This window comes from Arctopsyche grandis, chromosome 1, assembly GCF_051622035.1.
Source record: "Arctopsyche grandis isolate Sample6627 chromosome 1, ASM5162203v2, whole genome shotgun sequence".
NCBI lineage: Eukaryota > Metazoa > Arthropoda > Insecta > Trichoptera > Hydropsychidae > Arctopsyche > Arctopsyche grandis.
Window position 1 is genome coordinate 28,816,555 of NC_135355.1, and position 15,720 is coordinate 28,832,274.

The 15,720-nt window shown below is 33.6% G+C and overlaps 1 protein-coding gene across 2 annotated transcripts in view; it reads right to left on the reverse strand.

Annotated features, from left to right (window-relative positions):
* milt (trafficking kinesin-binding protein milt) overlaps positions 1–15,720 on the reverse strand; it is a 94,318-nt gene that overhangs the window by 23,647 nt on the left and 54,951 nt on the right. Inside the window, exon 2 of one of the 2 annotated variants that reach the window (XM_077427931.1) lies at positions 2,626–3,129. The exons of the other annotated variant lie outside the window; for it this stretch is intronic. Coding sequence (XP_077284057.1) covers positions 2,626–2,974 — 349 coding nt within the window. The 5' untranslated portion in view covers positions 2,975–3,129. The remainder of the gene's footprint in view (positions 1–2,625; positions 3,130–15,720) is intronic. 2 annotated transcript variants of the gene reach the window in all.

Genomic DNA, 15,720 nt, shown 5'->3' on the forward strand with positions numbered 1-15,720 from the left:
TGATAAAGTTGCAGTAAAAGAGAAAAAAACACAGTGCTTTTCACAAAATAATGAATGATTTTAACGGAAACGCACGTCAATATTGAACAAAATTCAGACGCAAACCGATTTCAAACATCTTTCTTTTGTTTTTGAAGACCTTTTGAGGGATAATCCACCGATATTTTTTGCTAGTGAATAGAGTTGCATTTAAGGATAAGATCACAAAAAAATGAGGCCAAAAGTTCCCATAATGAGTTATTTACGACCGTGACAAATTTACCCAAACGCATCTCGAGAGGGGTGGCGTAATATTCTGGTCAGGGACTGTATGTATGTATGTATTTTAGCCTAAAAACTGGTATAGAACAAATTCGAATTAACTGTTTAATTTTCACGCACTTTTAAATGGGTGACTGTGTAAGACATTTTATGAATATTGCGTCGATATGAATGCACAATAAATTTAAATTATAATTAAATTTCCCATGGTCTTTTGGGTGAACAAATGCACATTAAAACTGTACGAGTTGCACATTTTAATTTATTGTCTTAATACGACATTTTCTTTAAAAACGTTTGAACATTTTACCTACTTGTGAAATAATTTATCTGATTTAATCCAATCGTATAGTTCTAAAATGGTGAAAATTTCACAATTGAAAAAATAAACAAACGAGTTAATAGAAAAACATTAAATCGTGGGATTTTTTGAAATTGTTAAAACGTGACAGCTGACAGTACGGCGAAGGTTACAATGATGGATTTGCAACAGTTTCTAGGTAATTTTGTAATTTAATTATTACCACAATGGGACTTTATCACAATGACACATATAAATTTCAATCATTGAACAAATTTACTAAATAAATTTTGAAGAATCGTCTTTTGAAAAAACATCTTTTGATGCGTATCTCAACGATCCAAATAGGAGAAAGTCTATTTCAGGTTGATTATTCAATTTAAAACAATGAAACATGTGTCGGTCTGGAAAAGATAAAAGTACAATCTGAAAAAAATATATGATACAGAACTAATCACTTAATCAGCGCGTGTTCGTTTAATGGCGGTGAAATTTATATTTTATAATAATTTATGAATTCGTTTAAAAATATATAAACACATATTTATGTAGATACTTAAATGTCAGCTTTAACTCAATCTTATTTTGACACCAAAATATAGCCCAAATCGAACACCGGATATTCTTAATATCATAACATTTATAGAAACCTCAACGTAGTTCAATTTCCGCTATATTTTCAGGAAATGTAGTGAAAGTCATTAGTATAAATCAAACGTTTATAATCTAATTCTAAAGAGACCTTGTATATGTATATGTAACATTGGTTGGTTGGTTGGTTGGAAACAACACATTCGATTTATTTTTTTTTTCGATTCATAGGCGCCGATTCGATTTTGTTTCGATTCAAAGGATTCGAAGGCCCCGGGCGGAGGCCCGGGGGCAAAGGCCCCGAAGGCGAAGTCCCCGGGGGGCGAAGGCGCCGAGGGCGAAGACGCCTTTATGCCAAGGGCGAAGGCTCCGGAGGGTGCAGGGGGGTCGCCGGATTCTGGTATACATATAATTTCGAAAGAGATGAAATGAAAGAATCTTTGAAATGAATAAAAGAGATGAAAGAATCTTTGAAATAATATAAAAGAAAACGTTAAGAAAGACATAAATATAATAGTACTTCTCAAGATATTCTAAGCAATATGTACATACATATATATAAAATTGATTATTTTTATAAAAAGATTATTGAAAATTAAATAATCGAATTCAAAACTATTTATGACTATTTTTGGTAATTTTTATTACACCATCGTTCAATATAATTTTATTTATTGGATATATCGCCAAGTAGACTATTCAATGGTCCATTGTTGATCATACACTTTTGATAAGAACGTTCATAAACAGTCTTATCAAAAAAATTTTAAATAAAAAATTTTCACTCAATTATATTTATCCACAATTTCTTCAATTAAATAAGAGTTTTTTTATGAAAAGTCTGATAATGAATATCAACAACGATTAAAAGCTTCATTTAATTTTCATTAAAAATATCTATCAATAGAACAAATTTAACAACCGGCTTAGCCGTTTGAAACTGGATAGAACTGTTTATATCTAGATATGGAATTAATTTAATCATACATCATATTTTCCATTCATCATTTGCCATGACAGGTTGTCTCAAGGCGTCACATATGGTAAGTTTTTTGTAAATAAGTATTGAACATTACATTACAGTTATTATACAATACAATAGCGTCATCTCTGGACAAACTGACACAATCAAAAAACAATATCGATATATGTACTACGAATTTGCGAGAAACATATGTATTCTACAAACAATGTACATATGTAAGCATATTTTTAATAATTCAAATAACGACGACAAATGAGGTTAGGTTGCCAATTTGTTTGGAACCGTTTTAACAATAAAATCAGATACATTGGCACTCTGATAGGAAACGATCGACCTGGAGTCACATATTTACATATTTATATCCAAGGTCTAGTCAGCAACACCAGGTCAGGGATTGAACCCATGCCCCCTCATTTGAAAGCATTATACGCTAACCACTGTTGCCGGTAATTTATCATATTTTCGTCCTTGATAACAAATCAAATACCTTTGTCGAGAACCAGACTCCTGATGACTCTGAAGTAGACTCCTCCGTATTTGTCGCGAGCAATGTGGTACAAAAAGTCCGGATATTCCCCCAAGCATTCCCTCAAATACTCGTCGTCCAACGGTGGAAAATCTTCAACGAAACCGGGTGATTGCACTATCGGTTCGTCTTTTTCGACTTGGTCCGAATGTGAACAATCTCCAGCCTCATCATCTCGAACCGGGACTGGCTGCCCGCTCAAATTGGACTTGCAAACGTGCGCTATGTCGGAATACCAACCCCTGGACAAATCCACAATGGCACTGTTTATGTTCTGGTTAGAATCGTCCGTTTGTTGATTGTTGCTCATCACATTTCGTCACATACTTGATCACTGATTTTACACTGAAAAGCTCAAAGTACTTCCAAAAATCACACAGCACTCGAATATCAAGTCAGTTCTAAAATCGAAGTGCGGCAGCTAAATAATGGAGAACGTTCGCAATCGACAGATGCAAAGCGATACTAAAAATCAAAAATCACAAACTTATCAACATACGTGCAAATAAAAGTCAGAGATAAGATAAGAAAACAATACTTCATTCTCTCAATCATACATGATTATATTACAGCAATGATGGAATTTATGAACATGAATCGATTTGCATATCGTTTCCAGTGGCCTCTAAAAAAAACTATCTTAGCATAATCAGATGCTAATTCAATACTAGTATAATATAATAAAAGATTTTAACGCGTATGTATAACGACCTTCGCACGTTTGCCGAATTTTTCCACTTTCGAAACACTCATTAGATAAATTCAAAGCATATTGTTAGTCCAACACTCGAGGCAAACAACAGAACTGTGAAATGACTCGTGTGTATAAAATGCGATTATCGCTAATGTCGATCATGTGAGAACGTGGTGGCCTGCTCGTGTTACGTAAGATTTATCCGAAGGAAAACAGAGAAGAAAAGCCCAGCGAACGATAATTGCGTAGAAAAATTACGCTGGTTAGTATGTACACATGCGTGCTTGCCATAACGTGCATGAAAGTATCTGTATTATGCCTTCGTATAATGGAAAATAATGGGAGAAAAATACGGGAAGATTTGCAGAATCAATCAAGTCGCATTACGTGTAATAAATTCGTACGATCAGATACAAGGAATGAAATCCCGACCTTTATCAAAAATTGTGAATGCAATTGCGAAATAAAATTTGAACTTAAGATCATGCTTTAAGATTTTTGTTGGAAAATGGGATTAAAATATATTTATATAATACGCCACAATTTTATCGTTTTGATTATTAAAATACATATATGTATATATTATATACAGTATGACATAATACAATCGATAAGGAAATGGATTATGAACGAATGAATGCCTTTACTTCGTTTCAATATTATATGTAGTTTCTAAGGCTAGTATGAAATCCTATTTTCAACTTTATCTATGTACGTAGTAACAATAGATGAAGTTTTGTGATCATGCGAAAATTCGAAATCGTTTTTAAAGGCTTTTTAACATTTTCGGAAAGGAAACTAATTCGATTATTGAATTTTGAAACTGAACATCAAATTTTGACCATGGCAGTATCCATTTGGGACGGGACAAGTTGCCAATGGGATGTACTGATAACACATGATAATTAAATGTCTAAAGCTATCGGACGTTCTCTTCGTAGCAACACCCCCGACAAAGCCGGGGTGACATAGTAGCGCAGAGCAAAAGTAAATTCCTATATATAATATTACATATATTTTGTATCCAATAAAAATTGAAGCATACTCATAAATAGACATCAGTCAAGTGAGCGCAAAATTAACAAAAGAAGTTTTGGCAAGAGTCTAATTGGGGACTTCATACTTTTCACAAAATTAAAAAATAGTATTTGTTTTGTGGAAGTTTCCGATTACAATGAAAACAATTGAAAATAATACAGTAATACATTCGTACGCGGCACGTGTTTTTTTTTTTAATATTTTTGCACGTGTAAAAAAACACTAGCACGCTTGATCTATGCCAGGCCAAAATTCACTCTTGTAGTGTTTTCGGTGATATATATTTTCCGTGTATTAACAAAGGTTTGACAGTAGTCCACAGCTGGAGTTCACCTAGGCTACCATGCCGTATGATTCTGTGTATCTTCGCCTTATTTATTATTTAAATTGCGTTGTGAATCGACATACAACTTGCCAGTTTGTTGCTACGATAAATTGCCCAACGGATTGCCAACTAAATTACCAAACTTTAATGAGAATCACGACATTACAGATAGAGAATGGCTGAAAAGCTTAATCTCGATTCGTAGTAATACTATCTAAATTTATTTGCACTTTTGTTATACATATATATTCTACTACTATTTATAAGAATTCATTTTTGGTCGACATTTCATGACTTTCGTGCAAAAGATCAGATTTAGATCGCCAATTTCAGCTTTTTCCAATTTAGCTTGAACTCCGATAGTGCATTAGTGTGCTGCATGCAATGCACCGATGCCGATTTCTTTCTACTTCGTGATCAACGCAAAAAATAAAACAAAACTAGACGTTCAGGTGAATGGTATTTTAGTATATTGGCCTCGAACAACCACACACACATACAAACAATACTATAAAAATGATAGAACGCTAATTTTTCACAATCCACAGACGTGGAACGAAATCTTCAGTGCCGTGCCTGAAATATCACTCCGACAAAACCATCATGGTAATTCAATGTAGTGATTGAGAAATTTATGTTTGCGTAAAGTAGGAAATGCACAACAATTCACAGAAAAATCGTGAAAATACGCGATACAATATCATAGTTCACAACACGATTTAATGTCGTGTATTCTTCGGCACGCTTTTCGTCATCGTCAATTTTGATCTTGACGAGTTGTGAAATTTTGAGAATCTGCGATGACGAAGAAGCAAATCACACGTGCAAGCACTCGTTTGTATTTATTCATTTATAAACATCCGTCGTCTCTGCATTATTAGATGGTAACGGCTTATACAAAGTTCGTGAGCCCCGTGAACGTATCCGGTGTGTTTTTGTATTGTAAATAAAAATTATACAAATTTTGTAATCAAAAGAACTATAAAATTACATAAACGCTTTGAAATCGCATAAAAATGAACATGGAGTTTATTCAATTTGGTGTACTTATATAATACCACATAAGTACAAATACACGCCGTATACGAAGAAACAGCTCGAAACAGCACTGCACGGAAAAGATTACTTCTATTTATACTATACAGCACCGACCGTTTTTGGCTTATTCATATTTGTTTTGGACGAGTGCAAGGCAAAATCGGCTTACATATACACTACAGAGCGCGACGACGCGGCGCAATATTGCTTGCGTCGAGTATATATGACGTTTCCAAAAATATTCATATACGCATACGCACTTTCGTTAGTACAGGTGCACTCGCCACTATGTATGACGTAACGTCATGGGTAAATATTTCCACAGTGACTAAAGAAAACCGGTTCTACTTGATACGTTTCGGTGAGATGTACTGCTGTATGATATTGTTACGTACGCCGCGGATTGAGCGAATTGCACTTAGACCAACGGATATCTGTTATCGGATTAACTAAATGCATGCACTTACTTCCAAAGATTATATCTGGACTCTAAGTGCATTTAGGCTAAACAATGACCGTTATTAGTTATTTCTCAGAATCGGTACGGGAAGACCCAATGTCTTGGAAATACATATCCGAATACGTGACTATACAACAGGTAAACAGATTAGGCGTCCTGAGAGATCTACCCTTTATAAGGCGGTACGTAGGCGATATAATTCATTCTGGACTTAGCCGTGACACTGCGTGTATCTCCTGAATCATCAATAAATGCTGTGAAACGACTGTTGGCCTTTTAATTGGATCCTCCACCCACCCCTACGCAACAATATTGTAACTTGGGAACACGAGAGAGAGTATCCACTATTTAAGTGCATTCGTGAGTGAAAAATATAAACCCCAGATTAGGCTAACGGGACTCGAAAGTGCCCGAAGAATGGATACGTTGGAGTTCTCACAGACCTGGGTGAGTGAGTGCGTAAATAATATACTCGTCGGGGCAGACATAAGTGCCTAGATAATAAACACATTTATGAATCGGAGAAGCTGTGCTGGGCAACTTGTCCGATATAAGGAGGTACACACGGTAGATTACATTATTCTGGAGTGAGCGGTGGATCCGTGTGGACCTCTTGAATCGTTGAATAAATGCTGTGAAGTGACTTTGGCCTTTCATTTAGATCCTGAACCCACCCCTACGCAACAATATGAATATATGGAGTCTGTTACTGCCGTTTCGGATACGCCATGTATGTATACATATATAACGGAACACATGAATGTGTCCATCTAGAATGTACTAAAGAATATTTTGTCATACTGCGTTCAAGTGCAGTATGAGTAGTACTGGTATAAACGTACCGTTATAGGACATTATATTGTGAGCTAAGAATAAACTTTCAATTACATATTTCAGAAATACGGTAACTAAATTCTAAATATTTGCAAAGACGACAGTAACCTTTTCGAGTATTTATTAAGAGCTGTAAAATTCAAAGTGAATAACTGTACAATTGCGGCTTAGCAATTTAGCATCGATGAAATTTACGACATAGAAAAATCAATAGAAAGCTATAGAATCTATGTATATTAGGATTGAAACAAAATTAACGCGTAATGAAAAATAATTACTAGGCAACTAAACGAAATAACGGCCACACCTAAACGTCATTTTAGCCAAGCCCCCCTTATGGGCCACTGAAACGCATTGTATGTTTTATAGTCAAAGTAAGTTGGTAGATCAAAATGATTAGAAGGTTAATACCGAGAATAAACCGCAAGTATTTTAAACTTATATATGTATGTATATAAGTTGAAATATTATGGTTGAATGTATACTGCATTGCAGTAACATGTTAAGCCGGCGATTCATTTGTAACATATTTATGACCGTAAAATACTAACACACTCAAAAGTGCGGCACGGGACGCGTACCTGTGATAGGCATGTCTTCGTGTATAAACTCGTACAATCTTATTATTTCGACAAGTTTATCCTACATTCTTCAAATATGGGAATCACCGTTATCGATCGCTGTCAAATCTATGTCATTACAACGATAAAATATCACCGGAAACATTCCAGGAGGTGAGGTTTGCGAAGAGATGCGACAGTACAGATTTTTTTATTCACGAACTTAAACTTAAATAATTTATATATATCAGGAAGGCCTAACAGGTAAACTCCAATGCGCCTTCGCCTACAAAAATCAATAAACAATTTATAGAGTAATTTTACAGAGCATCATAGAGACATCTATGGATAAATTTAGATAAGTTGCATTTTTTTTTGTAAATCACCGAATTCAGAGATGCTGAAAACCTCGTAATTTGCAACATTTTATAAATCAGCGAAATAGAAATGCTGTAAACTGGAATTTTTCGAGAAATACTAGAGGGTTGCCAATTTGTTGTAGACAAAATCTAAATTTAGACTTTTTTATGAACTTATATTATATTTATTTATTTAACATACTTGGGGGAGGCGGCAAAGCCGATAGACTTATACATACATATTTACAATAAAATACAAAGAAATAAAAAAAATATAAATAAAAGGAGATTTATAAAAACCCTTATTAAATAATAATTAATAGTTTGAATTATAAGTATAAGAAAGGCATCTAGATTGTTTTTAAAAATATTAAGGTTTTCAGAAATTACTATATTGTTGGGAAGACTATTCCCAACTTGAACCACACTTCATTTAATAACAATAATCTACAGAAACGATCGACCCGGAGTCACAAATCCAAGGTCTGGCCAGCAGCAACCGGTGGGATTTGAACCCGTGACCACTTTATTATATACTAACCACTAGTCTATGCTGCTATATACAAGATATGCCACACAAAAACATAGGAAAACGTATCAGCGTCGACCTTATCTAATTTAGGGGCAAAAAACATAAATCTATTTCGATATACGTACGTCAATAGTTTCCGTTTTCCGGAAGGGCGGTAAAAAATTCAACACCGTCTGGCGCTTTTCCGGTTCTTTTTAAATCCTAAATTTATAACACATATACAGTTTGAGAGCCGTGAAACGACGACACACAACTTTCAGGCACACGTCCGATTATTCAAACGGAATACTAAAACGACAATGGTTCGCTTACAATGCACAGTAATTAGGCGGAGCACGTTCAAAGCGGGTCTCATTCGAATATATCATCATACTAATTGAATTGTGCGAGTATCTATGGATACATTTTTTTTTCGTATTATTTTTGTTAATTAAAAATATTAAAATTCGCGATCTGAACATGTGGAACGCGACCCACATGTGAACACACGTGATCTGTAAAATATCGTTATTACAATGTGACGATCGAGTGGTGATGATGAAGTAAATTTTGATTCCGCACCCTCTTTTTGCCGAAGAAAATTTTCCATTTCAAATAATTGCGCTTGCACTTCTGTCAGACGTTAATCGCATTGAATGCATTCACTTGATGCACCAGACGTCTCGTGCGATTATATCTCGGAAAAAGTACACGAAACGTGTACAGCACGTAATACGAATTTGATCTAAATATAATGTAGGCGAATTTTGAATCAGACAAGAATTTGAATAGAATAATATATTGGTTCAAATACGAAACGACTTTTAACCCGAAATTTCGCATTAGTAACTACATTCATACATACATACATATGTTTACAGGTTTAGATTATGGTTTTTATTTTAGTTACCGAAGCGGAAAGAAATAAATCTTTACTAATTTTGACCCACCGAATTTTAATATGACAATGATTTTTGTCGATCTGCTCTCATTTATGAGACAAGTGTTTAAAAGTGTTTTACATTTTTTTTTCTTTTGCAGTCTTTAATTCAAAATTTAGAATTGTTGTGTCAAAAGTGAGTATTGTAATCAATAGACAGATGTTTTTTTCTATCGATTGTGGCTTGAAATCTTCAAAATACTTATAATTAATTATCCACCGAATTTTTAAACAGAAAATATACTTTTTTACACATTTATTTCTCGAGATATTATGAGTTAATTTTGCTAATTTCTCACATTGCCGCGTTTATAAGGATCGCATTTTTATATACATATGTTTTTATCTAAATGCACTAATGCGAGCGTTTAATGATTTCGGGAAGTTCGAGAAGTCGGAAAGATTAACAGCAGATTGTTAGAAATTAGGGAGAGACTACATATGTATATATTCCGAATCGGGTTTGCTATACATACATATATATGTATGGCTCATACATATAATAGAGATTCATAAAAAAATATTTTCGAAGTCGAAATTTCGATTTTGTCTACAGCAAATGCTACAAAATTAAAATATAGTTTTTTTTTATATAAATATATAGATATACCATTCCAGGTTTTGCCCCAAGGCAACACGTATGGCCAAATTTGTACATTTTTACTTTATATAAATTTATAACATTATTATTATAAATTTGAAATTATATTCAGATAATGGTGCCAATTTGAATGGGTTTATTAATTCGCTTGGATCCGTTTCAACAACGAAATCAGAAATTAGACAAATTGGCAAACTCTGGTAGGAAGCGAATCGCTTCCTATCAATAGCGTATTATGCTATCAACTGAGGGTTCATGAGTTCAACACTTGGTCCGGTGTTCCTGGCTAGACCGTGGATATATGTATGTATGTATTTATATGACTCCAGGTCAATCGCTTCAAGCATATAAATACATACATACATATATCCACGGTCTAGACAGGAACACCGGACCAAGTGTTGAATTCATGAACCCTCAGTTGATAGCATAATACGCTAACGACTGAGCTATGTTAATATATTGAGTCATCGCACAATATACTCAACACAATTCCTTAAATTAATTTCGATTGAATGAATTGAAGATCACAATAGCACACAATGTCTTCCAAACGATGTTCAATACAGAGTGAGAATACGTACTAATACAGAAGTTCTGACTTTATAGTACTATGTATGTTATATTTTTATTTAAATTGAAGCTGTATAAACCATTGCGCAACATCATCTGTAACAAATACGAATCTCTCGCGAATTTCACGCTTAGAAGTTCAACGCACGAAGCACTCGAAAGAAAGGTACGTATTTCGATAGGTCGGTCGTCGACACGACCGGATCGAATTAGAAAGTGATAACGTTAACAAAACCGGCAAATGTTTTCGACCACGCCCTATCGGTTGACAGTAGCCCGGTTGCATCACAAAAGGAAATTACAAACGCTGAAGAAATGCGAGCGCATTTTGAAAAACGAAATGCCGATCGGCGGAAAGTGCAATGGAAAGCGAAACGTTCTCGTAGGTAGTCGAATGGATTTAATTGACGAGGTGCATGCATTCCGGTGTGATGATATTTTAATGGTAATATAAACGATGAAGAAAGCTTCCCCAATCGCGACAAGTGGACTGTAACCGTGCGCCCGATATTCGGCATATTGTTTAAAAAAAATCCAAATCATTGTTTTATAATGCAGATATTGACAACCAGCGATTCGTGGTGCATTCGAGTATTCGTTGGATCAAATACTGAAATTTTCGATGATAGTTTAAAATTTCCAAGTCAAATTTCCAAAAGTCAAACCATACGTCTACGTATACGTATGTATACTAGGGTACACCTAAAACAGTAAATTTTAGAATTTGAAAACACCTCTGGTTGAAAAATATGTTGTTTATCATGGGAAATCCGCAAAAAAATAATATAAAAATGATTTGCACTGTCACCAGCCCATTCAAGTTCGTGAAAATCGTGAATTTTACCGAGTTTTTTTTATTATTTTAAACACCGTCACACGCGCGACAAAGTTTCAGATATTTTGTCGTTCCTTAGCAATTTGAAGAAACATACCTTATGATTTTTTATTAATGTAAAATTATTGCATTTATATGATGAGGTGAATTGAAAAAAAGAAACTACTAAAACTGAGCTTAAAAAAACCTCCGAAAATAGGTAAAATTTACGGTTTTCACAAAATTAAATTAGCTGGCGGCAAGGCAAATATTTTTTTGAATTTTTATATTATTTTTTACGGATTCCCCATGATACAGAACATTTTTTCCAACTAGAGAAGTTTCCAAATTCCGAAATTTGCTGTTTTCAATGTACCCTAATTAGTATGCCTATTTTATCTAACGACAATTCTCGATAGTTAAATGGTCGTATTTTCTTCTTTCGAAAAGTCTATAAATGTACTTAATATATATGTGACTTACAAATAATTGTTCACTAATACAATTTCACTGTTATTAATATAATGTGTTTGATTGTTTGTTAAAATTGTGTCAATATCTTACATCTCCGTAACTAGGTTAACCGCGTTATTACTTCATCTGCAACGTTCTTCCGCTTCCTAAAGTTGATGTCCCCTGCAACAGACTGTGCTATGACTAATCGAACGAACCAGGGTCGATAGCTCTTCTAGGATGGGTGTAATGCTCTATTAGTTGCCACAACTTGCGGAATTGTGCGAGTTAACCGGTTCTCTGACAGCTACGTACAATAAAAAGACGTTACGCAGCATTGCGGTATCTTAATCAGTAGGCGGTTACTATGGAGACGCGACAGAGCTAAGACCATCGACGAAGAGACTCTTCTACCCTTTGGATGAGAGATAAATTCGCCATTGATTCAGGAACGATCATTAGTTATCCCACAGCCAGCCGATAAGGCAAATTGCTTTAAAAGTAGGTCTATGTAAAACTAATCACTCACGATAATATAATGTGGATGTACAGTTGTGAACCACGCCCAAATCAATCAACTACAGTTATCGGAGAGCGATCTAAAACAAAGTGTCTAATTTCCTGAAATGATTCTATATTTTAGAAAGTTTGAAATGCTTTGATCTACATTGAATAATGAACATATTCTACAGTTTGATTATCCATGGCACTGGAATGAGATGAAGAAGCGGTCGCTCGACTTCCTCTCGTTACAATAACCGTTTGCGATAATTGCCATAACTATCGCTAAAAACAATTATATTTTACCAGAAAATCGAATGAAAATATTTTAAAACCGATCGAATCAATATATTTCTATACTTTCACCATATTACAATTTTTCAAAACGAACACACGTCATTTGAGCATTATTTGCAAATTCTAATTTTGAACGTCCAAATACATGAATTAAATTTATTAATTAAATAATTATAAAAACAATCGATAAATCTAAATCTTTAATCATAGGTTAAAAAGTCAAACGGAAAATTTACACACAATCAAGAAAGCAAATATAATTATAAGAGAAGTTCCCATGCATAAGCACGTGGGAACAATCAGTGAAAGCGAGAACAAAATAATACGTCATCGAACCTGTCAAAACTAATGTTTTTATTTATTATTAAACACCGCGTAATAATATAGTAGAGTGTTTTAAAATAGATACAAACAATATTTTGATCTAACGGATTCAGTCGAGTAAATTATTAGTATAAGAGTTAACGGAATCCATCCGTAACTGGAAGGCATATGTAATTGTGAAACATGAAGATGCACAAACTAGCAGTCCCAGTAAATAATAATAAATCATACATTTCTGTCAAATCTCTTGTTTATGAGAGATATACATACATATACTAATATATAACAGGCATGCATTGGGCCGTGAAATAGACTATTCAATGTGCACAGGATATTATTTTCTTCGCCTCACTCACTTAATGATAGTCTTTATGATTTCAAATAGCAATGCAATATATTCTAAATATAACGGATAAAAAAACTTTATTTCTCACACTTTTCGAACGATAGAAGAAAAATCAAATGAACACATTCTTACATATTTTATAGTTCTAAACAAAAAATCTACGTAAATCATATGAATAGTATTTTGTCAACTACGTTTTATATGTAAACATAAGCGTATAAAATTTTTCCAATTGTCAAAATAGTATCAAAACCATGTTTGATTGGCTTCTCGAAGCAAACCGTTCAAATATACAGCATGTGATTGATCAACCAAAAATATGTATTTCATGTTCAATTAAGATAAATGCGGTTTTTAATCGGTTAAGCCCCAAATGGTGATATCAAATATAGTATTACCTCTATAATAAAATTGTTAGCATATAATAAATCATTAAGTAAATTACAGTACAAAAAACTAGGTACAAATTGATAGATATTATTATAGCTTCAATTCAATTACGCAATAAATTTATTTTTAAGCAAGATTGCAGCGACCGTGAAGGCCAATTATACTCAAAAAGTAAACCGAAGTCTGATAAAAAGAACATAGATGAACATCTGTGTATATTTGCATTTCGTGCCTCAGGTGAAGCGAGCAAAAAGGAGGTCATAAAATTGTACTAAAAGGCAAAACTTTGTTATGTGATACCATCTTTTGTATGCTGAAAATACACACAGCATGCAAGGTCGCATGTTTCAGATATGCACCTCATGCAAGTTGTAAATTCTTAATCGTGATGATTTTCTGTCAACCATGAATGTTAGTTACAATGATAATACGAATTACGATCACAGGAATAGCATACAACAAAGCGTTGACAAAACGATAATTATCGGCCGACATGTTTACCCATTGAGGTCTTATGAGAATAAAAATTCAATAGCTATTATATTATGCAAAACGATGTTCGCAACAATATGCGATAAAAGGTTGACGACAATTTTTCCATAATAAATTCAATGCGGCGACGTTTCAATAATAGAATAGCAAAACGTAACGAGGACTATTATCGATGTAAATATGTGCATTGTGAAAATTGCACTTTCGCAATACAATATTGCACTCGAGCATACGGAGCGCCAATGTTTGCATAATTGGAAAATCTTTGATTTGAGATCTACATACATTTAAGGTACTTAGCACATCGATGATAACTAATCATTGATATATGTAATTTTTGGTTGTACATTATCTTGATTTATCAATTCATATTGTATCACTGTCGTAATATTTATATTTGTATATGACTCAAAATAGAATATGTATACCAAATAAAGTAAAAGTTATACATTTATATCATAGAAAGTTAATAGACATGTCTTCCACAACCCATACATGATGTCTACATAATTTGCCTTCTTAATTATTAAAATTGGTATGTAGATTTTATCATAATTTTTAGAAAATCACAAAAACGATAATAAAAGTTCATACATACCCAAAAATAACACAATAATTGAAAGTTAATTACTTTTAACACGACAAGGAACTGAAGTGAGAGCTTTACTGGAGCGAACATTTAGGCATAATTATACAATATAATCGAAACAATCTTATCAAAATAACAAACAATATTGGAATTTGTATTGGTTTTTATTTGAAAATAAACAGCTGAAAAGAAAGTGCTAAAAAAAAATTGCGATATTTCTGTCACTACATTATTTATTTGTATATCGAAGCGATCAACCGTAATAAAATAGCGTTTTATTTTCAGATATCTAACTGATTAAAATGAAATAATGACCGAATAACCCAAAAACATTGTTAAAAGTACCCATATTATTTGTTTTATATAATTAAGTGTAACTTAAAAAAATACTGCGACAACACTGGACAAAGATTTGTCATTTTTAAGATATGTACACGAACAATGCAATATTAATAATCTGTCTCTAAACTACATCCATATAATAACTGAAAGGAAAATATTCCTATTGTCGATTTCAGTATTCATTTGGGCAGGTTTCACTCAAAAAAATTATATCTTGTCAGTTTCAGAGTTGTTATTAATACAAACATGTGGTCATTTGGATTTTGTCATTTTTGGGCGGATAAATTTCTACGTCTGGAACGGATGCGTAATATAATACACGCAACGAGGCAGAATTGACATGCGTGAATCAATTGTCAATTAAATAAAGCAAACGCCACTGAACAATGGCATGTGGTATACGTACAATATTATATGCATAATACATACAACAAATGGCATGCCAGACACGGTTCCAATCCGAGCCGAAGAAAATTGCAAAATGAAACCAACAACAACCACAGCAAGTACATTTGCACAATTAATTAATTAGTGAAAATGGTCTCCACGTTACATACGACCAAACGTAGAAAACG